This window comes from Melozone crissalis, unplaced genomic scaffold (assembly GCF_028551555.1).
Source record: "Melozone crissalis strain CALT ecotype California unplaced genomic scaffold, PUWL_Pcris_2 ptg000027l_1, whole genome shotgun sequence".
NCBI classification, from domain to species: domain Eukaryota; kingdom Metazoa; phylum Chordata; class Aves; order Passeriformes; family Passerellidae; genus Melozone; species Melozone crissalis.
Window position 1 is genome coordinate 60,988,016 of NW_026535805.1, and position 27,638 is coordinate 61,015,653.

Genomic DNA, 27,638 nt, shown 5'->3' on the forward strand with positions numbered 1-27,638 from the left:
GCTTAAACACCTAGCTTAAACTTACAGGTACCTGTATTTAGGTGTGCTCATCTCCCAGGAACCTCAGCTCTAACACCCAGTAATACAGCCCCAAACAGAGCTCTTTTTAGTTGTGGTATTGGTATCAGCATTATTTGGAACTGCTTCAGTTTGCTTCAGTGCCAGAGATATGCATTGTTAAAATTTAGTTGCGATTTTCATTGTTTCTTCAACACGCATATGAACTGGATATACATTATTTCAGTCCTTGTTTTTGATCCTGTAAATTGGAACAAGAATGGTTGGAATTCTGCATACGGGTTTTCTTTTTTTCTTTTTTCAGCAGCGATGCTACAAAGTAATAAGAATGTGTCTTTTTACGGTTGCTGTCAAGGTTCTGCTCAGCAAATCCCGCACTCACTGTTTTCCATGGCTAAGGGACACGGTCTGCCACGGGATGAGAAAATTAACCTCCTCCACCAAGGCTGCAGGAAGAACTCCCGCATTCCTGAGTTCACATGAGGACCATGGAGAATGATGCCACAGCTGACTGACGGAGACACTCCTGACGGACAGACAGGCTCTCTGTGTTCGGACACAGGCCGGGCCCTGCGGAGAGGGCTCACGGCCGCCCCGGCTCCGGCCCTCTCCCCCCATCCCGACTCCCGGCAGCGCCGGGACAGCGGCCAGCGCCCAGGGACGAGGCGGCAGCGGAGCTGCTTCGCTGTGAGCTGCGGAGCCAGCGGACCTCGCTGTCCCGCGGGTTTGCTCTGCTTCCCCCGTTCTCCCCGGTGTGAGGCAGGGGCAGAGCCCCGGCGGCGGGCCGCTCTCCCCGCCGGGCCCCGCACGCCGCCGGGTGAGGCCGAGCCGGCGGAAGCGCCTCGCTTTCCGCTTCCTCTCTGCCCGGGAAGAGGCGGGCGCGGCTGCGGCCATGCAGGTCTCCAGCCTCAATGAGGTGAAGATCTACAGCCTGAGCGCCGGCAGGAGCCTCCCGGAGGTGAGGGCGGCGTGGGGAACGGACCTGGCCCGGCCCGGGTCCCGCGGCGGGAGCTGGACCCGCGCGGTGCCGGCGCGGGGGCCCAGCCCCGGCCCGGCCTGGCTGGGCTGCCCCGGTCCACGTGCGCTTGTGTTGGGATCGTTACCGGGAAACAGCTCTGAGTGCTTCTTACATTAGATATGCAGTTAAATGAGTGTAGATATGCAGTTTGAATGAATGAACCTCTGGCTGTGGCGGTGCTGGTCCACAGACCCGTAAGCAGCACGACCTTGTACGTTTTCTTGATGTGGAATGGTTAAATTTATCAGTGGAAGGGAAATTGTATGATAATCAAGAAAAAGAAAAGAATTAGCGGCCTAAATGTCTTATGTTTTAAATGGTTGGATAAGCTTTGATTCTCGGGTTCCTGTATGAATAATGAGCTCAAGACTGATGTATGCCTTTGCTTGCAGTGGCTCTCTGACAGGAAGAAAAGAGCTTTACAGAAGAAAGATGTGGGTGAGTCTTCCCCTCGCACTCGGCTACTCCACATACATAACGTGCAGGCCCAGAGGAGACTCCTCACTGACTGATACACAGAAGTTATCCCTAAGTCATAACATAAAAACTACAGAATTAAACTGCAGATAGTTATTTTGACTTCTCGTATAGCTTCACGTGAACGCTGTATAACCAGTGGTGTTTTAAATTTTAGACATTAAATATTTGGGTTGTGGATTGTAACAGAAACATAATGGATGAATTCCATTTTGTCCCTTACATTAAAATCAGACCATAAACTTCTTTGTGATGCTGTGCTAATCTTAGGGAGCAGGACTACATCATTTTAGCCTGAGCTTCTTACACAAAATAAAAAAGGCTATTTGAATTCACAGGAAGTGTTATACAAGAAACTTAACCAAGAAAAAAATGGGTAGAGGTAATGGGGTATGGAATACCTTATATACAAGACCTTAATTGTGAAAGTGTGCAATGAGTATTTGCTACTATGTTGTATAATGATTTGTTAAGCAGTTACCTTGCAGTTCTAATTTATTTTTTCGTAGGGGTAGTCTGCTTCTCAGGGTTAGCAGACTGTGTTAAACTGCTTATAATGTGGTACTTAAAATATCTGTAAAGAATATTCCCTGTACTCAATTAACTCAACGTGCTTCCTTAGGAAACTGTTACAATTTTTTAGACTGATGGAATTGTGCTAATTCTACAATTTTTTTTTCTTTACAGATATCCGTAGAAGAATTGAACTTATTCAAGACTTTGAAATGCCCACTATTAGCACAAAGATTAAGGTATCAAGAGATGGACAGTATATTATGGCAGTTGGTGAGTTAACAAACAGTCTCTCTAACAGAGGCCAAAAGTCCTAGGTAATCTTGGGTGCAGTGACTGAGTGTTTCAGGTAGAATTGTTAAGAGTTCATTTTAAAGTGTGGAAATGAACATTCTGCTGGAAGCATATTCTTAACATGATAGAACAGCTGTCTTGAGTGGTGCTGTGCAACACTTCTCTTTAGAATACATACATTATTAGAATCTTAGAATGATTTGGGTTGGAAGGCACTATTGAAGATCATCTAATCCAACTCCCCTGCTGCCAGGGTTTATAATACAAATAAAAAATTAATAAAACAAATCCATCTATAATACAGTTATATGTTAAGTTCTGAATTACTTTTAGTGTATGTATGTTAAATAACTTCTGAACATCATTGTTTGAGTATTGTTTTATAGGAAGAGGATAATCTGCATTTTGTGGCTGTCAAAATGGGATCCAAACATGAGTACTTTAGTAGGTGTTAACAACATAAAGAGCCTTGGTCTTTCAGATTTACTGGAAGGTGTTACTAGATTCTGTACCATGTATGTGGTTGTTAGGAGAACCTGCATACTAGTAGGGTGCTTACAGAAACCAGGCTGTAAGGTTGTGTTACTAAGAGGTGTGTTCTTCCAGTCATAGAGACTGGGAAGTTCAGAAGACTTATAGTAGAAACACAGTAAAGCCTGTATATCTAAGACATTATACTTGAAAAAAATGCTTTTGCATTATCTTTTTGTTTAACTCTTATTTAATCAAACATGAAATTACTCTTTCAGGAACTTACAAGCCCAGGGTCCGCTGTTTTGATACCTATCAGTTATCCCAGAAATTTGAAAGATGCTTAGATTCCGAAGGTTAGTACAAGCCATGGCTGTTGGTACATAATAGTACATGTTAGTACCTGTCTGTCATATAATTCAGGTTGGACTCCAGCAGAAATTCTGCTCTCTGTGCTGAGGAGACACAATGCACTTCAGGGGAACACAGGAATCTAGAGTAAAACCATCTAGTCTTCATCTCTGAATTTTCCCCTTTATTCTGATTTCAAAGTTCTTTCCTTGCCTGGAAGAGAGGGAGTGAGGGATGTAAAATTTACCTTGAGCCAGAAAGTCTGGGGCTCAGAGAGTGAATGTGGCTGAAGTCTGTGTTCTGTTTGGTGAATGTGACAAAGGTTCAATGGCTGGCTGGTGGCAAGGTCTCCCTTCTTACCTGTTCTGTGAAGCATTAAGGTGGGAGAACACACTGTGGGTTGCTGTGTTTTCTCTCTGGAGCCCAGCTCAGTAGGTGAGTTACAGAGTAAAGAGAATTTCTGGGAGGGGGGTGTTGGTTTGTTTGTTTGCTGGTTTGGTTTTCTGTTTGTTCTCTGGAAACAAATACTTAGGGTAGATGGTAGCATGGCCAAGGCCCTAATTGCACCTTATTTGCTACTAATTTGGTGGGAGAACAACTATGGTGAGGAAAATAGGGAGCCATCAAGACAATGGGAAAGGGAGAATCATCTGGCAGTTAGAGGAGGGCAGGAGCTGCTACAGCTCTGAGCTTTTAGGGTGCTTAAATTTCAGTAATTAAAAGGTTATTTTGTTTGTTTAGTTGGTTTTTGAGGTTTTTTTGTGGGGGGGGGGGGTGCAGGGGCGGTGGGAGTGTTGTTATTTCAGGTTTTTCTGTTTGAAGACTGATGACTGAAAGCTGGGATGTAGGGGTGACCAAAACAATGAGCAGATGAGCACATTCATTACAGAAGAATTGAACTGGTTGAACTTTGATGTGTGTGAAAGTGATGCAACAAATAAAAATCGTAATAAGAGCATGGAGGTGTTTTTGTGCTCTCTGTCTCAGGACTACAAGAAGTCATGTAGGGTGAAGGAACAGTGTTAGGCAGGGTTTCAGAGAGGCTGGGGAGAGGAAGGTATGGCAAGAGTGAAACCCTCTTTAAAAGAGTAGAAGTCATTGTAATTATAAATGCTTGCTGCTAATTAAAGTAAATTTTTTTGAACTGGCATCTTGGTAGACTGCAGAAGTATGTTTAATTTGAAGTCTAACATAGAGTCACTTCAGGTAACTTTAAATGAGTTATCTCATTTAAATAGAACTAATTTAGCTGAAGCAGCTACTCCCTAATGTTCCCAACTCAGCTCAATTAAAACTAGGCAAAGTTCAATATGGTAGTGTTCAACACGTGTAGTAGCTTTCACTTTTGTAATTTTTTTTTGAGCCTTAACTTCTTTTGTAAAAGTGTTTACCCCTTGGAAGGACTGTATGTGTAAGTTTATGCATATATGTCCAAACTTGTAATTTTTTATCATCTTTGATGGATTACCAAGCTCCAGGGACCACACACTTACTGAAACCCATTTGATTAGACATTTCCCACACCGATAAACCCGTGGTTGAGCATTGTGTTGAGGAATGTGTCAAGTATACAAGAACAATAAAAAGATTACAGGATGCTTCATATGTTTCTAAAGTTTTAGAAAACTACTTATTGTTTTGCAAATCAAGTTACATAATTAGAGATCTTGCTAAAGATTAATGCCTGCATTATGCATTGACACCTGTGGGGAATACTTACATGACTAAAGATTAGCATGAGTTTAAATGTTTTCAGGATTATGCCAATGTTTGCAAATAACTGCTTGCTTAGTTGACTCAAAATTCTCTTGCTCTCTCTTCTAGTGGTTACGTTTGAGATTTTATCAGATGATTACTCAAAGGTATGTTTAATAGTTTTCAGTGTATAAATAAAAGAATTGTTTAGTATGTATATCAAAATGTATTTTCATATATAGTAAAGGCAGTCAATCAACACAGCTTTTGGAAGAAAAATGTTTTTTTAAAAACAGCAAACAGGGTAAACATTTTTGCGCCTTTAAAATTTTGTTTTATTTGTGTCTTTGTACTATAATTTACTTTACAACTTTTAAAGTCTTTTGTCTGTTGGAGAGAAAAGCCTCAAATAGTGATCTATCCTACAAGCAAAATAATGTGAAAAATGGAATTAACTGTTCTTTCTGAGCTAACATTTAGTCACAATCCCTTGTGCCAAGTGATGCACACATACATTGTTTTTGAAAGGTGAGATAGCTATGAGTAAGTTAGCAACCTGATTTGTCATTGTTGTTATAGACATGATGATGAGCATATGAAGCAGAAATTGTGGAGAGAAGTAATGTCTTTTTTCTTTAGTTTTATTTTTAAATGATGTACTGTACCTGAAGGAATCACCCAAGTGTTTATTTTACGCTTTTTTTTCTGTGAAAAGACCTTACCGTTTCAGGTGTAGGTTTGTTTTAATAAATACTGCTCTTTGATCAGAGGCACGATCATCTAGCCTTGTAGCTTTTTTTGCATTTTTCCTGTGAGATTTCCAAGGAAGTGCATGAATTCAAGTAGCAGAAGGTAATGGCTGATACTTCACAGTAGCTTCCCACTTGTCTGTCTAGTGGAAGATGTTTCTGGCTCTACATACCAAATAGTCATTTGGGAGACTGAGGAACATGCTGTCTTCCCAAATGTTTCTGACTGGTTATGAACAGAAAGGTGTGTGTGTTTTCAGCTGAAATGGGTGCTATATTTCGGGCTGAAGCCCTACTTTTTCAACTTCATGTAATCTTTATGTTTTCAATTTTATTTTACTAAAACTTAAGAAATCATCAGAAAGAAAAACAAACTTCAAGTGGCTGTCATAGTGTTGTGGACATGTTAGAAAGAGGGAATGATATTCGAGAAATTACACTTGAAATTTGTAGAATCATAGAAGTATAGATTGGAATGGGTCTTTAAAATATCATTTTAATGCTTGAACAGTTCTGTCAAAATCCACAGGCATGGTGGTTCCAAAGATTTACTGAATAAATTGTTGCAATTCTGCTCTATTTTGTCATAAAGAATTTTTAGCTCCTGCCCAGGAAAATCTTGAGTTTTTACTGTTGCTATTGGAAAGAGAGATTTTTTTTGTCCTAGATTCTGTCCCTTGTCAGTCTTGGTAGCCCTTTTGGTGCTCTCAGCGTCCTGTCATAGCCAGGGAAAATAGTGTCTCTCCAAATCTGTTCCTGCCATCCCTTTAAGGCTGCTTTGAGGCTTATTTGCATTTTCATAGTGAGAGCACCTTTTTTCTTTCATACAGATGAGGATGAATCTGTATGAAAGAAAAGGCCAGTTACATTTCTGTGCTTTTCTAAGTTTTAGGTTTAAAAGTCTTAGACTTGGACTAAATTTTAGGCTTGAAAGAGAGTGTAGTGTATTTTTTCCCACAGCCTTTTGCCAGGAGACCTGTATTTCCACATAATATTTTTGCCACGCACCAGTGCCAATGCATTTGCTACTGTTAGTTGTAGTTTTCTGGTGGTGCCCAAATTTAATTTAGTAAGAAGAAATGACAAACACAATTTACAGTGAGCTGTATTCACTACTAATGGAAGAGAACATTAATATATTCAAGTCTAATATTATAGAAATTTGTGTTTAAATAGAAAATTATTAGCGGTAAGACAATTATACAGATTTATAAATAAAGATGACAGATTTAAAGTACCTTTAAATAAAACTCAAACTTTAAACTTAACTTTAAACTTAAAAGTCACCTCACTTCCCTGAGTTTCTCATCCTTATTTGCATTGCTAGCTATGTAATTCAGCAGTAGAAAATTTTAGATATTTGCTATGTATTGTTTTTAGAAGATGCATGTACTGCACAGGCTAAACTAAAGTATCACTTCTCTAATCCAAGCTAAATAGGGATCAGGCCAGAGACGAAGGTTTGGCAGGGGTTATCATGCATGGCATGAGTTTGGGCCAGGCCAGCTGTTCCTCCATTGCTCAGTGCCATAGTTTGAGGTGCAGCACGTGATGGGGGTGATCCCGTCTCTGGAGGGGGGGAAGAATCCCTTCCTGTGAGTATGTGCCATGTTAACCTGCCATAAGGAGTGTAACAGCAGAACCTGGCCCATTTTATTTACTGGGGTAGGTTGAGCTCTCTAGTAATGCCTCCCTGTAGGTTTTTCCAGGAGTGAGATGTTTGTCTAAGTTTCAGAAAGAAACAATGTTCTTACTCAGTTGGCAAAGAACAAAAATGTAGAAAGATCACTGGTGTCATTTATTGGAATGCTGCTGTGCATCAGGATGTGTAGCTCATCTGCCTAGTCCACGTCAATGTACTGGTGTCTGCACAGCTTTGTACCTGGAAGAAATCACTAACTGCAGTGTCTTGAAGGAAGTAGAAATGTTAATTTTGGTGCAGCAGAGTGTGAAATAACTGTGCTGCTTATGACTGCACAGTCACTTTCAGGGTGTCTCATTTACTCCTGTGAATATTCATATAATGTATATTAACAAAACTCTGCTGTGGCTAGTGAGAATGATGAAGCACTAGTTGATTCTGTCATTTTAGTAGAAATTGTTAGAATAAGTTGTGATAAGCCTTTATGAGTTTGAAAAAAAAATCACTGAAGTTTGTGCTAAAAGACAAGCTGGGGAGACACTTGTCTGTTTCTGTATATTTCAGTGCTTTCTATTTTATTTTCAGATTGTCTTCTTGCAGTGTGGCAGATTTGTGGAGTTTCATTCACAACATGGCCATTACTACAAGACAAGAATACCAAAATTTGGTAGAGATTTCTCTTACCACTACCCATCATGTGACCTGTATTTCGTAGGAGCAAGGTATTAAGTGGACTATTTTGTTTCAGTTTTGTTAGCAGTGTTTTCCAATAATAAAATAAACATTAAAATATTAGAGAAGCTAAAAAGCAGAAAAAGTGACAATTCCTTCCAAAATAATAAGGGAAATGGTGAAGGGTGGAAAATGTGGGAAGATTAAAATTAGTTCAGTTTCCCATGCTATTTTTTAGCTGTTTTTTTATTCTTAAACCATGTATATCATGTATTTGCAAATTTGTATTCAAAACTGCAGGTCAGTGTATTGTTTTAAAAAGTGTTTAGCATTTAAGGAAAATTAAATAACTTCCTATCCTGGTTGGTGTTTTATTGCTGTGAAGTGTGAGTTAAATCACATAATTGGGTTTCTGAAAAGACATGGTAAAAATAAAATTAGATTCTTAGGGTTTCAAGCAAAGTAAGTAGAAATTCAAGATGTAACTTAAATCACAGGAAATTAAAAAGTCTTGAGAAATGAGTTAATGTATCTTTTGCCTGGAAAAATAGTAGTTGGTAGGATATTGAAGTATAATAAATAAATGGTGAACATGCACATTTTTCTCTGTATTTTGAACACCAAAGTATTTATTTGTGTTGTTGTAAATTGTGAATTCTGAAAATTGTATATTTGAAATTAGACTGTGAATAAGAATCTTTACAATGCCTCCAAATTTACAGCAGTGTTTTTCAGTATTAGTTAGACACAAGAGTAATTTTGGGTTTCTCTTTTGTAGTTCTGAAGTGTACAGGCTGAATCTGGAACAAGGAAGATTTCTGAACTCCCTGCAAACCGAAGCTTCGTAAGTTCTGTGTAATGCATGACCTCTCTTCTTTCCACCAGGTGGAAGCAGACTCCTAGCATGCTCACCACCAGTACTGAAAGCTGCCCAAATGCTTTGCACAGTTGAAAGTGAGCATATGCTGAGTCTGACTCTCATTTCATTTTATGTTCTGTAATTTTTTTGTTCTAGTTTTTATGTTTAATTGAATTTTCTTTTGTGGATGTTTTAAAATTGCTTAATATGGACTAAATAGGTATTATATAACTTGATCTTAAGAGCATTTCATTAAAACTTTGCCATTATTACTCAATTTAGCCGTCATATAGAGATCTACCCACAGGGTATGTACTTTCCCAGACATGTCTTTGTCCTTCTGCTCTTGAAGTAGCCCAGAGAGAATTTTTATATCTCCAGCATGTGTCTGATTCTTTTGAAAACCCTACCAGAGTAGGAACTGAGCTTTTTTCATGTGGGGAGAGGCAGACAGACTTCAGTAGATAGAGTGGCTTGTTGGTGGGCAACAGCTGGTGGGCAGAAATAGCTTAACGGATGAAGAAGTATTTGGGAAGGCACAATAAAAAACTGAGCAACAGGAGTTTAAAAAAGGGAAAATCCTGGCATGGGAGAGGTAAGGGTGTAAAGTAAAATCTGGATTAGAGAGATGAGACTTAAGTTGTGGGAAGGTTTTGAGGTGAGGGAGTTGGATGAGTGACAGAATTAGAGGTAGAGAGCTTTGAATGGGAGAAGTTGGAAAGTGCTGGGATAGGTAGTGTAGAAAGGAAGAAATATTTGTACTTTGGAAGAATTGTTGTCGCAATGCAGGGCTCTTGGGTGCCCTACTGAGAAACAGAATACTTGGGTGAGAGAAAGGAGACCATTAGTCAGACAGAACATGCTGGAGATGTAAGCTTTAGAACATAAGTAATCATAAGGATCTTTTGACATAATTAGAATCAGAGATTCATTTAGATTGGAAGACATGTAAGATCATCAAGCCCAACCATTAACCCAACGTGGCCAAGTCCACCACTAGACCATGTCCCCAAATGCCTCATCTACATGTCTTTTAATTATCCTCAGGGATGGTGATTGAGCCACTTACCCTGGGCAGGCTGTTCCAGTGCTTGGCAGCCCCTTTCAGGGAAGAAATTTTTCCTGGTATCCAATTTGAGCCTGGCACACCTTGAGGTGATTTCTTCAAGTCCTGTTGAGTTGTTTAAGAATACAGTGGAGCAGAGTGATGTGGCAGGGCTTGCGTAGGTGTTGGATATGGGCAGAGGAGTGCAGAGAGACTCAGAGCCCAGGCTCCTGTTCAGGGCACAGTCTCATGAATTCAGGTGAATTTTCTCAGAGGGGTCTTGGAAATTCCAAAGATGGAAATTTCTCAGCCTCTATGATTAACACATTCCAGTGCTTAATTATCCTTACAGCATAGAAATATTATCCTTACACCCAGTTGGAACTTTACCTGTTTGAAGTAATCAGCACTGTCTCTGCCTCCAGATTTTTAGTAAGCTCCCCTTAAGTATGAGAAGCTGTTGTCATTTGTCCCTCCCTCCCTCCAATTTTTGCTTTTCCAGGCTGAACAATAGTGTACATGATTGCAGAAATCTTATTAGCTGTTAATGTGTTAAATTGTTCTGAGGTCATTAAACTTGCTCCTTTTTCTGTTGTAGAGAGAGTAATGCCTGTGACATAAATCCTGTCCACTTCTTGTTTGCTATGGGGACGGCTGAGGTAAATGTTTGCCTTCCTTTTATGAAAAGGGCAGTAGTGTTTGTTGCATTTTGAAATTAATTTGCAGGAGGAAAAGAAGAAATCATGAACCTAATTAATTTAATTGGTCTCATTTGCTATGGTAGATATAGATAATGTTAAAGATGACTTTTCAGAGCCTAGTGCAGATAAAATATTGGAGTTACTTGGTTGCTGAGCACTTGAAATTTTGCAGATGGGAGCAAAAATAATGTTCTCTCATTTTGCAGTGTAGCCATCTGTAGAAACTAGCTGGCTATTAATCTTAAGAAAATTAGTGTTAGTGATTTTCATTTAGATTACATTGAAAAAACTACAAATGAAATGTGTGCACCCTGTATGTCATTATTAGAACAACTTATGTCAACCTAGGAAATTTTGTTAATTATTCCTTAGATTAGATAATTCATAATTTTATTTAAATGTTTTTAGACTACCAGGTATCTGCTGCATAAGCTTGAACCATATTTTCTAAACTGTTTAGGGAAAAGTGGAATGCTGGGATCCTAGAACTAGAAATCGAGTTGGGCTGTTGGACTGTGCATTAAGCAGTGTGACAGCAGACACAGAGTGAGTAAGGCTTCCTTTTCACTGGATTTTTCTGAAGTTTTGGTTGCTTTAGAAATAAATCCCACTTTGCTTTAAAATGACCTGCCTGTTCTCTTGTCATTGCTAGTGTGAATAAAGGATTTTCTTAGTAACAAAGGAGTTCTCTTAGACACTGATCTAAGTAGTGGCTATTTTTGTATACAAATACACATTGTGAATGTAAACAGTGCAGCTTTTTGAAGTAGTATTTCTCAGTGATACCTGTGAATTATTTTACTTAGCTAAGAATTAGCTTAGCTATTTTTTAACATTAAAAAATTATTTACAGGTTTTATTGAAAGTATGCCTAACTGTAAGCATTGTGCTTTGCAGGATAGAAGGTTTGCCATCCATTTCAGCACTGAAATTTGATGGGGCTTTGAATATGGCTGTTGGAACATCTACTGGGCAGGTAAATTTGACTTCATGTACCACAGTTCTTAGGAGATCCTGCTCTTGAAATTCCCAATCCATGTCTATCAATACATTGACTGCAGTATATATCTATTACTGCAAGTATTTATTAGACTATAAATTACAGGTATAGAGTAGTAATAGTCAAACTGCAATGTAATTTTATCAAATGCTTTTACTCTTCAGAATTTTGTAGGTACCACTTTAAATCATCACAACCTACATACTCTACAACTGCAAATTTGCAGTTCACTTATGACTTGAGTCAAGTGTGTGGGGAAGTTGCTGCTTTTTGGAGCTATGAGTACCATCTCAATGCAACATATGTGATCTCCTTCATCTTAAAGTCTAGAAAACCAGAAATTGTCTTTCAACTGTTATTTTTAGTGTCTTATCTTGATATGAAGACTAATTTAAATTCATTTGTTGTTGCCATCATATTTGTAAAGGGAAGTGTGGGGATTGTTTCCTGCCATCATCAGTATTTTCATGGGTTTAGAAAGCTGTAGCTTCTTCAAGAACAGATATATGTGTGAGAATTGTATTTGCTATGTTAGTGTACAAGGCAGACAAATTTTATTGCAGATGGTGTTTCTGATTAAATAAACTGATAATATTATTTTTCCCAAAGATTATTGTTATTCACACTTTACATGTGAAAGATTTAACTTTCTTAAGTTCCATAGAAAATTTTGGAGATAAAATACAAGTTTCTGGAAGACAGGGTCTGTACTCTCTACTTTCCTTGACATAAAAAAATTCATTCTGTGGTATTTCACTGAGGGAAAGTTATATTCACTGAATCTGGAAGGAAGTCTGAAAATTTAAATCATTTAGCAACAACACAAGAATCTGAAAGTAAAATATTACTAATTATGAAACACTAAGAGTATTGAAAACAAAAAAAAAAAGGTTTATTTTTTCAATAGAAATTAAGAAGTCTTTAGAAAGATGATTAGGTCTTAAATTCATTAATTTTTCTAGATGGAAGCATGCTGATGTTAAAATACCAAGTTAGAATAAATTGGGCTCACTTAATAAGTTGTTTTCAGAATTCAAAATTATTTATTTTATGTAAATCCTGCCTATGTAAGTAAAATTTCAAGTTTAGCTAAATGTTTAGTGAAGATCTGATGGGCATGACTTCCTCATGGTCTTACAATGTTATAAATTTAATTTGTCTCTTATTCTTCAAGGTCCTATTATATGATCTTCGGTCTAGTAATCCATTAATAGTCAAAGATCATCACTATGGCCTGCCTATTAAATCCATTCAGTTTCAGCATCAGTTGGATTTAATTATCTCTGCGGATTCTCGAATCATAAAAATGTGGAACAAAGATACAGTAAGTAGTTTTATGTTACTGCATTCAGATTTTTTAAATTTTACTTTATTTGGGTTGGGAGTTTTGGGGGATTTTATTTTGGCTTGTTTTTGAGTGTTTTTTGTGCAGCTTAATTAATTAAGCTGAAATTCAGTGTAAGAAGTTGAGGTTTTAATGTCTCTTAATTTACATAGCATTTTGTCCTGTCTGAGTAAATCAGCATCTGGGAAGTTATTCAATAGCCTGTCAGGTATAAAGATGTAGTCTCAGGGGGTTTTTAGCTGTTTGTACATGTCTGGCCAAGAGGCTTCTTTCAGCAGAAGATTTTAAACATAAAAAGTAGTATCTTAGCCATTGCCTTGGTTTGTATATTTCTCACTATGTTCTTGAATCCATCCAGTTAGGTTTTTTCACCAGAGAAAACATGTTCATTCCAATTCCCCGCTCAAAGTAGGGTTAATTTCAAAGGGAGATCAGTTAGTTAAAGACCTACTAAAATCAGTTACTGCTTATTTTCACGGGATCCCATTTGGATACTGAAGCAGATACTATGCAGGGAGCCAAATAGCAGTGTGTCTTAATAACACTGTGTTAGGGGATTATATTGCAATGGGCAATGTCTTTATCCTTGCCCTTTGCGCCTCTAAGTGAAATTGTAAGTTCTAATTTTCACTCTTTCACTGTCTTTCACTCTTTTCATTATATAATGCTGTCCTCTTTCTTATCTCTCTGTCAATGAACCTTACTATGACTCTAAGGGGCAGCATGTTTTGTCGCCCCAGAGATTCATAGTAACACTATTGTAACTTGTTTTGGTTTGAGGGGATGTCTGTAGTCATTGTGCTTCTTCTGAAAAACATGCTCCATTTATGCTTTTCTAACTTTATAGTGAAACATAAAGAGAGTTGTAGTAGAGGCTTTTTTCCCTAATTATTTCAGGCAGTCACTTCAGTATTGTTGTGCTGCCTCATGAACTTTCAACAGCCTCTTTTATTTTTTCTCTGATTGCAAGTAGTTTTTTGTAAGCTCCTCTGCAGTTAATTGTTACTGTTTGAAAGAGCAAATAAATTATTGGTTATTATTTAAAACATCTGCAGTGGCCTCTCTCCATTTTTCCTAGGTATGTATATTTCCCTCTTTGAGAATGAAGCTCTGTGAGTTTGTCAGGTGGCCTCTGGTGGGAAAGAGGAGGGCTTCTCACTGCTGGAAGGCAAAGATAGCTTTGGACTCTTTCCTAGAGTATGTTCCAGCTGGCTCCTTCTGTCCCAGATGCTGGTTCCTGACTACCTCTGGCCAGGAACCAAGTGCAGAGGCAGACTGCGGGTGGAGAGCATCTGGCTTTGATACCAGAATGGCCCCATGCTGAGACGTGCCTTGGGGTGGGGAGCACCAGGCTTTTGTCTGCTGAGGCCAGGGTGGAGGAGGACTCCTCTTAATCATCAGGGAGAGACCAGAAGTGGGTGGGGTAACAGCATGTAACTGGGAGGGAAAAGAAGGGCCCCGAAAGGTAGGTGGGATCGCTGCAGGGAAAGAAAAAAAAAAAGAGGAACAGGATCAAAATTTACCTTGTTCCTGTCCCTCATTTAGAATTGTGTAGGCATGTAGTCTCATGCTTCAGATTATGTGGTCCAGTTGTTAGAGACTCTTCCTTTACTGGCTGTTTTGTGTGTTGGCTTACAAGAGCACCTGTATTTTGTCTGGGTTTTTCAGACTGTGTTCCCATTATTATTTTGAGAACATTGTTTCCTGCTTTTACTTCTTTTTTAAGTAACCTTTTTAACTTCAATTCTTATCTAAGCTATATACCACTGTATGCTCTTAGTGCTTTTGTTTTATATCAAGACCTCTTTAAAAATGAGTTTATAAATCATAAATAAAGTCCTGAGCTATATTTCATTTCATGTAGACATTAGTACAAGTGGAAGAATCAAGCTCCAGATTCAAATTCTACTCCTAATCCATTTTCTCAGCTAATCATACTTAGCAAAGTAAAATTATTTAAAACTTCCACATTCATAGTTGAATAAAGTAAGGGTTACACTGACAGTGTGCCCAGAACTTGTGGACCTCAGCCTCACTTTTGCATAAAATAAAGTAAATCTGACATATATTTTCAAACAGAAGTGTAAGCTGAGAAATTAGGGGTGCCACTGTACATTGCTGTATCTTCAATTACCAGTAGGCTGCACTTCCTTGTAAGAGATTGAATCAGTGATAAAAGACAATACTGTCTTCCTTTTGTTATGTTCAGGTATTAATAACATTTTATTGTTCTGCAAAATCTGTTCCATCTTTATTCCATCATGTTTCTTAGCTTCTATAGTAGTTGTTATTAATGTTTAGATTTACTGAATTTAATTATATTGTTTGGAGTTCTTTATGATTTATTTTCTCCCTGCAATTTCAGGGAAAGATATTTACTTCAATGGAGCCAGAACATGATATAAATGATGTCTGCCTTTATCCAAATTCAGGTATGTTAAGTATATTAATGTCTTGCTAAATTCAAAAGGAAAAGCAAGGTGTGGTCTTTGTTTAGGTGATACAATTTAGGTCTACTTTGCTCCTTATGGGAGAACTTAGAATAAAGGGTTATTTGTCAGTTAGTGTCCTTGTTTTTTCTGCATCTATGTTATATAGGAGCCTCTTTGCAGTTGGAAGCTGCTGTGCTGTTAATTGAGTGATTGGCCTCTTTTACTCCTTCAAATATCTGAAGTGACTCATTTTATAATAAGAATAGAAGTTTTGGCCTGTTGTCTTGACTAAGTCCCAGATGAGTTAGAGCTTGCTTCCTAGAGATAGGAAAAACCTCTTTACAGCAGATTTACACTTTTATTTCAAGTGTTTCAAGAATTTGATCTTTCCTTGATTTAAATACAGCATTTAAATTGTGCTATCCCTTAGGTTTATTACTTTGGTTTTAAGTGTAGATTCCTAAGTGCACAAATTTGCATGGTTTTTGTGATTTTTTTTCAGATTTGTTGCATCTCATAATGTTATGTTCAGAGATCAAAACTGAGGATCACTTTTAACCAAGGTTTCCAGGATTTTAATTTATGAGTAAAAATATTTTACAGAATGATGGTTGTATGTGCATAAATGCTTTGGTTGTACTTCAGATTGCAACTGGACTTAATTTTCTTACTTAATATGAGTTGCTTTAGTTCTTAAGTATGGTGTGATACCTATTTCCTTTATTGAAAGCAGTACTGAAAAGGATGAAATAAGTTAGGGCCGCTAGGATGGCACAGAGCAAAAGTCTGGAAACAGACAATGCCTGAGTTGCAAACTGCTATTATCTTAATTTTAGAGAGAGGTAGCAGTAAAGACAGAGGAACTTGGACTTTGATTCATACTAGCAGCTCAAATTTAAGATTGTAGATAAGTGAGCGTGAGATTTCTGGCAAGTTAAAACTTATCTGTCTTTTCTGCCAACTTCAGTTAAGAATGGATTGGAGGTTTTTCTTTTCCTTTTTTTCTTTTTTTTTTTTTTTCTTTTTGGGGTAAGATGAGCAGTTAGATACACTTCCCTGATAAGATGGTGGGCATTTTTGACCTTATGAGCAAAATACATGCCATGTGCGCTGGTTGAATGTAGGAGTTCATGTGAGTGTATTTGAGAATTACTGCATGGTGACAGGGTGGACTCTGCACCCTGGAGATGGATAAACCCTCATCCATGGTGGCTGCAGAGAGAGATTGTTGGAGTGACTGATTTTCAGCCTTTCACCCAGGTTTCACTTGTGAGCTTATTGGTTGCATCTAGAAGAGAGCCCAGCAGCAAATTAACATCCACACAGCATCAATGAACAGCTCACCACAGGGAGTGGAACAGAAAAAATTTATTTGTCAATGTGGAATCATAGTGTAATTTAGATTGGTAGGTACCCCTGGGAGTTGTATATTTCCTACTCAAAGCAGGGCCAACTTGAAGTTAGATCCAGCTTTGAAGTCTGATCAGATTGCTCAGGTCAAGCCAAGTTTGAATATGTTGAGGATGGGCATTACTCAGCTGTGGATGCTCTGTAGCCTTTGTGATATGTGGACATGATTTGTGTGCTTTTGCAGAAATGATTTTCATGAGACTTTGCACGACAAATCTTGTAGCACAAAGAATTGAATGCACACATGTCCCTGATGTTGCTATTGGACATTGCTTTTCACAAGTCTGTGATTGAGATCTAGATTGTGCACTCCAGTTCTGTAGTGCTGCTTTTCCTATTGTCTGCAGGAGGACAGGTTGATGGTTTTGGTAAGAACTGTTGTGGGAAGAAAACTGGGTTGTACTTTATAGTCCCATGGAGGCAGTGGGGTAAAAACAAGAGCATGTTGCAATGGAGAGATCAAGGGTAAGAGGTGGTGCATTGCATGTTCATCATAAATACTGTTGGACCAGCACTTAATATGCCTTAGAACCACCTCATGCTTGTTCAGAGTTTAAGGAATAATCATGACTGAAGATCTGAAAATAAGGAAATGCTTTCAGTAAAAGGGGTTTGTAGTTGCGGAAAGGTGGAAATATAACATGATTTCAGTATCAGTGTGGTTTGGCTCAGTGCTCTTACTGGTGCCCCAGCATTCTCAGAGCCCCTCTAGGTGCATGGCACAGGAAAGCCAGGAGATCTTTGCCTAGCTTGTGTTTTATAGCACTTCATGTGTCACTGCTGCTCAGAAAGGCAAAATACCCCATTTTCACTCTTATTGGAGAGATAAGGATTTGATGGATGGACTATTCAGGGGATGAGGAATTGGTTGGATAGTCTCATCCAGAAGGTGTAGTGGTCAACAGTTCAATGTCCACGTGGAAATCAGTGACAGGTGGTGTCCCTTAGGGCTCTGTATTGGGACAAGCTTTATTTAGATATTTATATCTTCATCAGTGACACAGACAGTGGGATTGAGCTGTCTCAGCAAATAGCAGATGACACCAGGCTGAAGGATGTGATGCCATCCAGGCATACTTGGACAAGCTTGGGAATTGAGCCCATGGGAATGTCATCCAAACCAGGCTGTTCTATGGTTCTGTAATTCTATCAGTTACTGTAAACTCAAGATCAGTATACTGTGAACTGGTTTTTTTGGTGGTATTTTGTCATAGCTAGGCATTTTTAATTAAACTATTTTACCATTTATACCATCTTCAGTATCAGTACCTTTCCTGGGAAGCAAACCCTTGTATATCTTTGACCGAAAACTACACGATGACAAATTTCAGTGGATCTCTTAATAGTTGAATATCTTCCTCTGATCACAAATGAACACAATGGGGGCAGGGGAAAAAGATTTACTTACTGAGTCCATTTAGCCTTTAGTCAATTTAAGTTGTAGAATATAAATGAAACTTGACAGTATCTCCAGTGATAGAAATCTGTGTCCAATTACCGTAAGAAAAATTAAAAGGTAAAAATGTGCATTTTCTAGAACTGCTGCTCCTGCATACTTCATACTCCCATTTTTATTCTTTTACATTCATGATACTATATTGCAGACCATTTTCCAGAGACAGTCTTAGTATAACTTCTGAAAACAGCCTCTCCTTTATTTCCCTTCTACAGTAATCAAACTAGGCTGTTATGTAGTTTGTTAGGGTGTGGTTTCTCTTCCCATAAAAATTGATTAAAACTAACAAGCTAAAGCAATAAAAATGCATGGAATAGACCTCTCCTTTAAGAGTTGTTAACTTTCATTCTTCTATTTCCCTTGTAGTATACACTCATATACTGTTCAGAAGTCTGGCTTTGTCCTCCTTTGATTACTGGTGGAAAACTCTCAAAGAGGAGGCATCTTTGTCATCTTTGAAGCATCTGCAGAATTAATTTCTGTCTTTATTCCTAATGATTCCTATTCAGTCAATGGAAAGATGCTTTGTCTTATAAAATAGTAGTGAGTGTGCTGTTAGGGGAGCATGTATCTTGTACACTATACTGGAGTACTCAGTGCGTATATTCAAGCATATGCTGTAAATTCTTGCTTTTTCCTTAAATTGTCTGCAAACCTTTCCAGACACAGTTTTTTTGGTCTGTTTGCTGACTAAGCTTTCATGAATATTTTGCTTTGCTGGGAAAGCAAGCCCGCTTTTTTCTGACATTATAAGTCCAGCTGCATTGTGTATTTATAATAAAAGGATTAGGTAGGAAGGATTACTCCACCCATGGTAATTGCATTCCTCTACTTGGGTGTAAATTAAATTTCTGCCCTCTGGGTGTGTAGTAATTGACCCAATTATTCATAGTCTCAGTGGCATATGTTACAGTTCTTTCAGATCAGAATGTTATCTAATTTGATGGCACTTTTCTTCTTCATAATCAATAATTTGTATTACCTGTTGGTCGGCTACTTTGGAAAGACTGAATTGAGGCAAACATAAAAGTATATGGCAAATGTTCTTATTACTCTTATGTAGAAGGAAATGAAATTAAGAGTATTCTTAATTTTGAATTTACAAGAAGTCTTGTGGCAGTAGGAGATTTTCCACAGATTTTAGTATTCCTACAGTATTTTTTTTTATATTCAGAGTATGTAAACCCCTTATTCATGGTGTTTCTTGGGTATATTCATAGATACTTCAAGTTCTACATTTGCCCTGCTTGGTTATAGGATTAGTGTTACTTCTTTTGAAGACACAGTGTCCTATATCTCATTTTGGGTTGAGAAGCTGCTGTTGTATTTATTTCCCCAGATGAAATATGAATGAAGGTGTAAACCATGTTATGATTTATGGCTCTGTTGAGGTGTGTGTACAAAAAAACCCAAATAACAACATGTTCTAATACCAATGTATTAATAATGCACTTTTATGTCCGATGTAGTTTTTAACTGCAATACTAACTGGACTTGTTCTAAACAGTATTAAGGGATGAACTGTTCATGTTTGTTATGAAAGTTGGCAGCCTGCACTTATCAGAGCTTAGTGGTTGCAAAGTGGTGCTGAACAATTAAGATAGAAGACAAAAGGGAATGAATATATAGAAAATTAAGCTTTGTTAATTAGGCTGATATTACACCTTTCTTTCTGTGGTATTTGATGCAACAGTTTATTACGGATCTTGATTAATGTCCATTGCAAGCCAAGAATATGTACTTTATGAGCTTTTTTTAAAAATAGTATCATCCTCTTCTAATCAATATTTTTAAATGTGGAAATCTCTTTTTAGGAATGCTAATGACTGCCAATGAAGCCCCTAAAATGAATATCTATTATATACCAGTAAGTATTACAAGTTGTTGCTGATACTGCTCCTAAAGACACAATTGTTTGGTGCCATTCAGGTATTTCAGTTGAAATTCACATCTACATTGTCTGAGATGTCACAATAAAGTAAATTTAGGTTAACTATAATTTATTAATTTAATATGTTGAATTACTTAAAAAACCTGTAATTTGCTTTTTGCTGCCAGTTTCAAAACTGGTTAGTGGCTGCAGAAAATTCAGGTGGAGCTTTTTTTGATAACTGATGAAAAATAGGAACTATGTTTTTCAAGGTAATAATTTTGCTTTGTTAAATGTTTTATTAGTGTCTTTAATATGTGGTGTACAGTGGCATAGTCATAGCAGTAAATATTCTTTGTTCTGACAAAGTGTACTGTGTGACTTCAGATACAGCTCTTGACTGTAGCTTCTGCTCAATGCCCTTCAAATGCAGCTTTTCACAGGATAAGCTTTCCACTTGAAAGGCTTAACTGTAGGTTTAACTACATGTTTTATCTCTGCAGATTGGTTTTAGGGAGACTTAGCAGCAAGCCTTCTGGTGTCAGGGAATTGTACAGAAAATTACACCTGAATTTCACTCTTGGTTTAGTTCCTACAGTGTGTTCTCTAGAGGTTTTCTTGTTCTGATAGAAGATAAATAGTAGGATACCTATGTAAATTTTACATGCAGAATAGCTGACCAGATTCTAAAAATACATAACTTCTTAATTAATTTTGGACAAACTATAAAGTTTATTAATATTGAAATACATATTTTACTATTTTTTAAGTGAGCCAAAAAGTCTTCATTTAGCTAATCGATTTTAAACTAATTTACATTTCATCTTTTTCAGTTCATTTCTGGTCATCCCCCACTGCCATATCCACTGTGTATGATCTTGATTATGTTCAGGATAGAGATTTATGAGTTTACATTTCTCTTTGTGGAATAGAATATATATACATGTTGTATTTGTGCATCTAAACACAATAGTATACCTCTCTAAACAATTCTGTAGTCTGATATATTTACTTACATTATTAGGTTTTTGCATTTAAAGAGATGTGGCATTTTATACATGAGGTATGTCAGGCGGTTCTTTAGATGTGAATTGCCTGTTTCTGTAATTCAGCTCTACCCAACTCACATTTTGTTCCATGCAGTGTTCCATGCTTTGAGTAACAAAGGGAGACAACAAATATTTTTTTTATCTATGACAAAATATTAACTGTATTTAGAAGATGAACACTTTCTTTCCATTTACCTTGTCCTTTGTAAGGTTGAGAGAGTAGCTCTCCAAGCATTTTTTTTTCTCTATCATCTCTTTTAATTAATGCATTAGGGAACACAAACTCACTTCTTTTTGAAATCTGATGAGTTTTTAAAACTGGAATGGACTAGTTAGTCAATTTAAATAATCCAGATGCAAAAAAGCATTCCTTCTGTCACTAAAGGTAAGGTTCAGCTTCCCTCTGAAAATTGTGCACTGAGATTGTTTTATGCAGGTGTGCATGATACATGAACCTGACAGCTATAGTACATGAGCAGTTCACATCCAACTTAGCCAAAAAGTTATTTCATTGTCTTGATTGTCACTAGTGATGAATGTTTGTTAGAACTTGTTCAAGCTAGCATTATTTTTGAGTATTCTTGCACAAATTGTAAATCAAAATGAAAAATATTTACTTTTCGCTCTCTCAAAAATCTCCCACAGAATCCTCTGTGAGTACTAAATTTGTGTTTCTGAAGTCAGACAAGCAATTTTTAGTTAAGAATTATAAGCACTCTGTATTAGATCTCAGATCATACCTAGAGACAATATTGCAAACTTGAATACTGACTGATAATATCTAGTATTTTTGCAGCATGTACGTTATTCCAGTGAAGATTAACATAAATTTTGCCCTAAACCATCTTCCTGTGTGACCATCCCCTGATTTTTGTTACCTGAGTCTGCCTAAACTTGTTTGGATGGTATCTTTTTATGGTTTTTACACTCACAGTGTCATGAGTATACAGATGGACCCAAATGATGAATAAAAAGCATAAATCCAAATATGAGTTCTATATTTGAAATATTGATGTATACAAGAAAATTTAAAATTTATTTTAAAGGCTACTGGCCAGTTTAAATTTGCTTTTCAAATAAGCTAAACTTCTCCAGTTTATGTCAATGGCTTTGAGTTTGAAGGCTGTTGAACATACCTGAAATACTGTTGTTACTTTTTTAGTTGACAATTTGTAGTTCATTTCAAAACATGTAATACTTACTTTAGACAATAGAAAAGGTAAATAGTAGTGAGAAGTTACTTTGAAATAGAGACAGAAATCTCACACTCTGGTCTGATTTTTTTTACCCTGTGCCATTTTATAGGCAAGACAGGAGGGGCTGGTACAGCTAGTGTTGCATAATTGAACGGTGTTTTACTACATTTCCTAAAAATCAAGTATGTAGCTCACCAAATCTGTGTTTCTTGGCTGTTTTGTTTATTTTTTAATCTACCTTTTAAATGATGAAAATCTGAAATGGAGGACTTGTGTCAGCCTTCAACTGCTCCAGGGCTTTTTTTATTAAGGAAAACTTAATGTTATTAACACGTTCATGTTACAGTTTTATTCCTTGATCTTCCAGACTAGTTATTTGAGCTCAGAGTAGCACACCTGTCCTTTGGTTTCTCTGTCAGTAGATGATTAATACATGTGTTTTTTCCATCCTTGGAAGACTTACTAATTTTTTTGCACAGGCAGAGTTAAGTTTAGTTACGTGGGTCTTTGGAGCAAAACTTTGAAGAACTGTATTACTTAATCTCTTTTCATGGTGTCATTTTCTATCTTTTCCTAAGAACTAGGATTCACAATTTTTTAAATGAGTAACTTAATTTTCTCTTTAAGGTAGACTTGAATAGTACCAAAAATGTGTCTTTTGTCTTTGAGATGTTGACAGGAACTGAGTTACGAGTCTTGTTGATTTCTGCAACAGAATAGATGCCTAGGAGAAATGCTACTAAGTGCAAAGGACAGTTGTGTAAATAAAATCCATTTAATTGCCTGTGCCTGTCATTGGCCTATAGTGCTAATAATTATTCTCTTGTTTTAAATGCTCATTGGAACAGCTATAAGGAATTGCCATGGCTGTGATCAAGGAGGATACTTCAAATCCCAAATGTATGGTGCTGTGCTCTCTGTAAGGAGAAAAGAATTCACAGCAGTGGGACTTGCAGAGCAGTGTGTGCATAGATGGATGCAGACAGACCCAGCATCCGCTGTCCATGATTGGAGTTGGCCAGACAGTGCAGGACTGTGCCCAGCCCAGCATGCCCAGCCTCTCAGCAGGTTTTATTGGTGTGGGCACAGTGCTGTGCTAGCACAGCTCATGACTGGTGAACTGGAGCTGGCTCGTGTCCGGCCAGCTTGGAATGTGCTCTGGCTGAGCTCATGTCTGACTGAATTATCTGTGTACGTGTGCCCGTTCTCTCCATTGTGAACGGCAAAGCTAAATTTCCATTTCAAACCCAAAAAATTACTCTTAACTTCAGGATTATAAGAGTTTTGACAGTGAGTATCATAATATTGCTTGTAATAGAAATGGCATGCATCAGCTTTTCCTGCAGAAGTTTCATCAGAGTGGGTATGACAGCTGAGACTAGGAATGTCTGAGAACATTGCATTTCTTATAAAGAAGTAAAAAATCACTGCAGTTTTTTCTTTTGTGTGCAAAGCTGTAAGTAGAGGAAGTACAAGGTGATTTTTTTTGTTTTCTAGAAAGGACAGGCAGGTTTGATTTTCAATGGCAAGATACCTTATATAGGTACACAGTACAGAGTGACCAAAAAGCAAATTGAATCTGACCCTTGAAATGAAATGCTTGTATTACATAGGCAACATTAGTGGCTTAGCTTAGAGACTTTGTTTTTGTTTTATTTTGCTGGGATTTAATGAGGGCAAGTGCCTCTGAATTCCTGACTGGAATTGGGCTGTTTGCCATTAGTTTAATAGCTAACTTGCAGTTTATGCAAACACTTGGAACCTGCTTCTTGCCAGCTGGCTTCCTGGTTCATCACTTTGATGTGTGCCTCAAGAAGGTTGAAATGAGTTGTGTGTGCCTTGGGATAGTTTTTAGACTACTGACTCAGAAACATAAGTTGATTCAATAGTGCAAGCAGGTCCTGGCCAAAGAAGTGAAGAGAGCACAAGTTCCATTGACACATGGTGGTCCCCTGACCTGGGATCTAAGATGAGTCAGATTCTCTTTAAGCTTAATTGAGGCTGTCATGTTCCATAACATGCAAGGTTCTGTTTGAAGGTTGTACAGAAGGTGCTCTGGGTGGAGAGCAATGGGCCTGGGTTTTACTCTTAGTGTTTACTTCTGGTTACACAAACTTGTCTGATCTTAGCACAGATGTTGCAAATCAGTCCTGTCTCATTTATTGGACTTGAAACTTTCGGCTACATGAACATACTGAAACTGAAACTTGCTCTATTCATTAGGCTGTTAAAAGAAGAGAGCAATTAAGAATGTAATTAATTGAGTGTAATATTCTGTGTTCTGGGGTTTTTTTACTTTCCTGCCGTCTTGGCGGAACACTCCCTGTTGAGGCTAGAAGCAATGTACTTTTGGTGTAGTGAAGATATTAAGCTCTTCAAGGAAAAATAAATCCTGGAGCGTCTCTGGCTTCTTTTCAGGTGGTTTTGGAAAATAATTTGATATCCTAGCACTCCCCTAGTTCAGGGCTGTTGGAGTTAAAAACTGGAAATGCTTCAAGAGCAAGTATTTCTTGCCTACTCAATGATTCAGTTTCTCCAAGAGTATAAGGGTTCTGGTTTCTCATACAATACCTACTTTGGATTTGTGGCTGTCCCTATTGTTGGAAATATGAATTTTGTCCTCTTAAAATCATGTGGCTTTTCAGCTAAACCAGGCATTGTTTGCCTTTCATACATTCTTTAATTTCTTTAATTGATTTTGTTTTCTGGTTTTTTTTTATACTCCTCTAGTCTAGTTTAATTACTGTTTATCAGCATCTTTTTGTTTTGAATATGCATCAAAAATGCTTATCTTTAAATTTTTTTTTTCTTGGATTTAGAAAAAAAACTGTTTTACAAGACCTGAGGAAAAACTAGTTTTTCCTGAGTGGTTAACCCTGAAACAACATAATCACTGATTAAGGCAACAAATCCTATTAGTTTACATATTTTCATTAAATGCTCTGGTTATTTGGTGAAACAAATCTGTAGAGGGAGCTTGTACTGAAGGAAATACAAGTGAAAGCAGTTTTTTAATATCTTAGTTCATCCTCTTTATTTCTTTCTGGATATTTGTTTGGAGTAGTTCTAGAATGTAAATTAGGGATGAACGTGCTTTGGTCATAGGTGCCCAGGTGAGCTGCTTCTAAGTGGCTGAATTGGTCAAAATTGTGTTTAGTTCGCTCACAGACAGAGAAAGCATTTATCTGAAATAGGTATTTTCTGTCAGTCTGTGACAGGGTGCTCTCACTAGTTCTATACAAGAAGTTATGACCATCAGATACCTGTCTTTACAGTCTGTCATTATTCACTTTAAGAAGTGTGGGAGTTTTCCCCTATGTTATACTCTCCACATTTGGCTCTATGATCACAGACTTTTAGAACGATTTTATTAATCTGAGACTTACATTTTATCCATTTGGGATCTGCTGATTTTCTTTTTTTCTCTTTTGGGTCTTTATATGATAGGAATACAAACCTACCTGTCCACATCTTGTATTTCATACCTTTAGGGCCAGTGTTCTGTATAGTCAGCTGTCATTCAGATAGTTTGTGGATGCAGTTACAGTGAGACCTTCTGTACAGATTTTTGGCTAGTGTGGTAAAAGCTATGAATCAGATGATGCAATTCTTATTATATTTGTGTTTGGCATTTTGACACTAATAGAACAGATTTCCAGTAGAGTGCAAGATTTTGATTTCTTTTAGAATGTTTTCATGTCTTCTGATTGGCAGTATTAGGTCATTCTGTATAGGTGCCGCCTCAAGTGTTGTCTTGAAGATCATATGATGAGGCTGTGTTTTCTGGAAGACTAGAAGACAGTTGTTCGTCCTGTTCAATACAGCCCTTCCCTAACATGTTTTTGGTAAAGTAGAAAGCAACCATGAAACTGACTTGTGCTAAGAGATTTTTTTTCTATCCTGAAACAATAGGTAATGTAGAAAAGCATTTCATATTCTGGGAAAAAAAGTATAGTAAAATAAAGTGGTAGTTGTGACGTAAAATGGAAAATGTTGGTCTTAATCTTAGTTTGTTCATTTTGAAAACTGTGAAATGACTGGAAAGAAGGGTTGTTATGAAGTAATGTATTAGGTTGAGCTTTAGGGCTGCCAAGTCTCAAAAGAAAGTTTCCATTAATAAAAAGATACTTGAGTGCATCTTTGGCCTTTAAACTAATTTTGAATTTTGATATATCAATCTTGCAAATTTGTGTTTTCCATCCAGAACAGTCTAATCCTTTACACAAAAAAAAAAAGTCTGGTGAATGATACATTACCTATCTCACAGTATTTACAAGCATAGGAAAAAAGTTGTTTATCTTCACAAGCAGAAATGTGAGCTTCCTACTTATAACCTAAACACTTTCAAACTGAAAAATAACACACTGGGCTTATTCCCAACAAAGGATATCCTCCATTTCCCATGTGTTGGCTGAGAGACACAGTCCCACTTATCACATGTATATAGAAGGAAAACACCAATGTGTGGTGATCAGGAAACAATTTCTGATCTTCCTGTAAAACTTGTTTTAGATGTTTCTGGTGCTGATGATGTACTAATCTAGATTATAAATGTGTATGAACCCTGCTTAGTGCTGTTGTGGCTGTTAGTGTACTAGGCAGCACTTCTTCAGTATTTTTTGACCAGACAGCAGCACACTGACTGTAAAGTAATACGTATAGTTTATGTTAAACCCTTCATAGAGCACAGGAGAAAACTCTTAAAAGCAGAAGTTGTATGGAATTATACCAGGTGATTGCTCTTACCACTGAAAAAAGAATCATGTGCTTTTTAGTGTTGTGACTGTTTCTCAAGCAATTCTGTTCTTGAGTTCTTATTTTAAGAAGCATGTTTTGAGGGGGGAGCGTGGTCCCCTTGTTTTAAGCCTTGAGTATCTGAAAGATATTTTTTATTTCTTAACTTGCACTTGTTCTTTCCTTTGGTCCATCTATTCTTCACTTGATTTCTGAAAATCTAGAGATGCAGTTGCCTAGCTTCAGTCAGTGAAGAGAGAGGCAGTCACAGATAATGAATATGTGTAATTGTTGAATGGAAGTTTTGTACTTGTACATGTACTACATGTCTATCAGCATGTAATAAGAACTGGAGTGTTTTAGCTTTTGAATCAGAAAGACAAAGCATATGAGAATTTTCTCCATGTAATAATTTCAACTCAGTCTTTATTTCATTGCATTTGAAAGTACAGGGTAACTGTCATCTTCTGTGTTACATTCAGAATTGAAATGTCTTGTGAGTTATGACTATTTTATGCAGAAATAGTGGAATTTACAAAGATCTAAGATTTTTGTCAGAGAAGACCTTAGAAGTAAATAAAACTATCATGTATGTGAAAGCTTTTGAGTATTTATTTGAAAGCTGCTTTCTCTTTAAAATT

At 37.3% G+C, this 27,638-nt stretch overlaps 1 protein-coding gene across 2 annotated transcripts in view; it reads left to right on the forward strand.

The window, feature by feature from the left end:
* Positions 1-898: 898 nt before the first annotated feature.
* The window catches only part of NOL10 (nucleolar protein 10), a 52,958-nt gene continuing 26,218 nt past the window's right edge, over positions 899-27,638 (forward strand). For both annotated transcript variants that reach the window (XM_054279678.1, XM_054279679.1), the window contains exons 1-13: positions 899-976; positions 1,429-1,474; positions 2,201-2,299; positions 3,070-3,147; positions 4,967-5,004; positions 7,814-7,950; positions 8,679-8,744; positions 10,403-10,463; positions 10,966-11,051; positions 11,403-11,481; positions 12,680-12,829; positions 15,216-15,282; positions 19,963-20,015. In XM_054279678.1, coding sequence (XP_054135653.1) covers positions 911-976; positions 1,429-1,474; positions 2,201-2,299; positions 3,070-3,147; positions 4,967-5,004; positions 7,814-7,950; positions 8,679-8,744; positions 10,403-10,463; positions 10,966-11,051; positions 11,403-11,481; positions 12,680-12,829; positions 15,216-15,282; positions 19,963-20,015 — 1,026 coding nt within the window. In that variant the 5' untranslated portion in view covers positions 899-910. The remainder of the gene's footprint in view (positions 977-1,428; positions 1,475-2,200; positions 2,300-3,069; positions 3,148-4,966; positions 5,005-7,813; positions 7,951-8,678; positions 8,745-10,402; positions 10,464-10,965; positions 11,052-11,402; positions 11,482-12,679; positions 12,830-15,215; positions 15,283-19,962; positions 20,016-27,638) is intronic.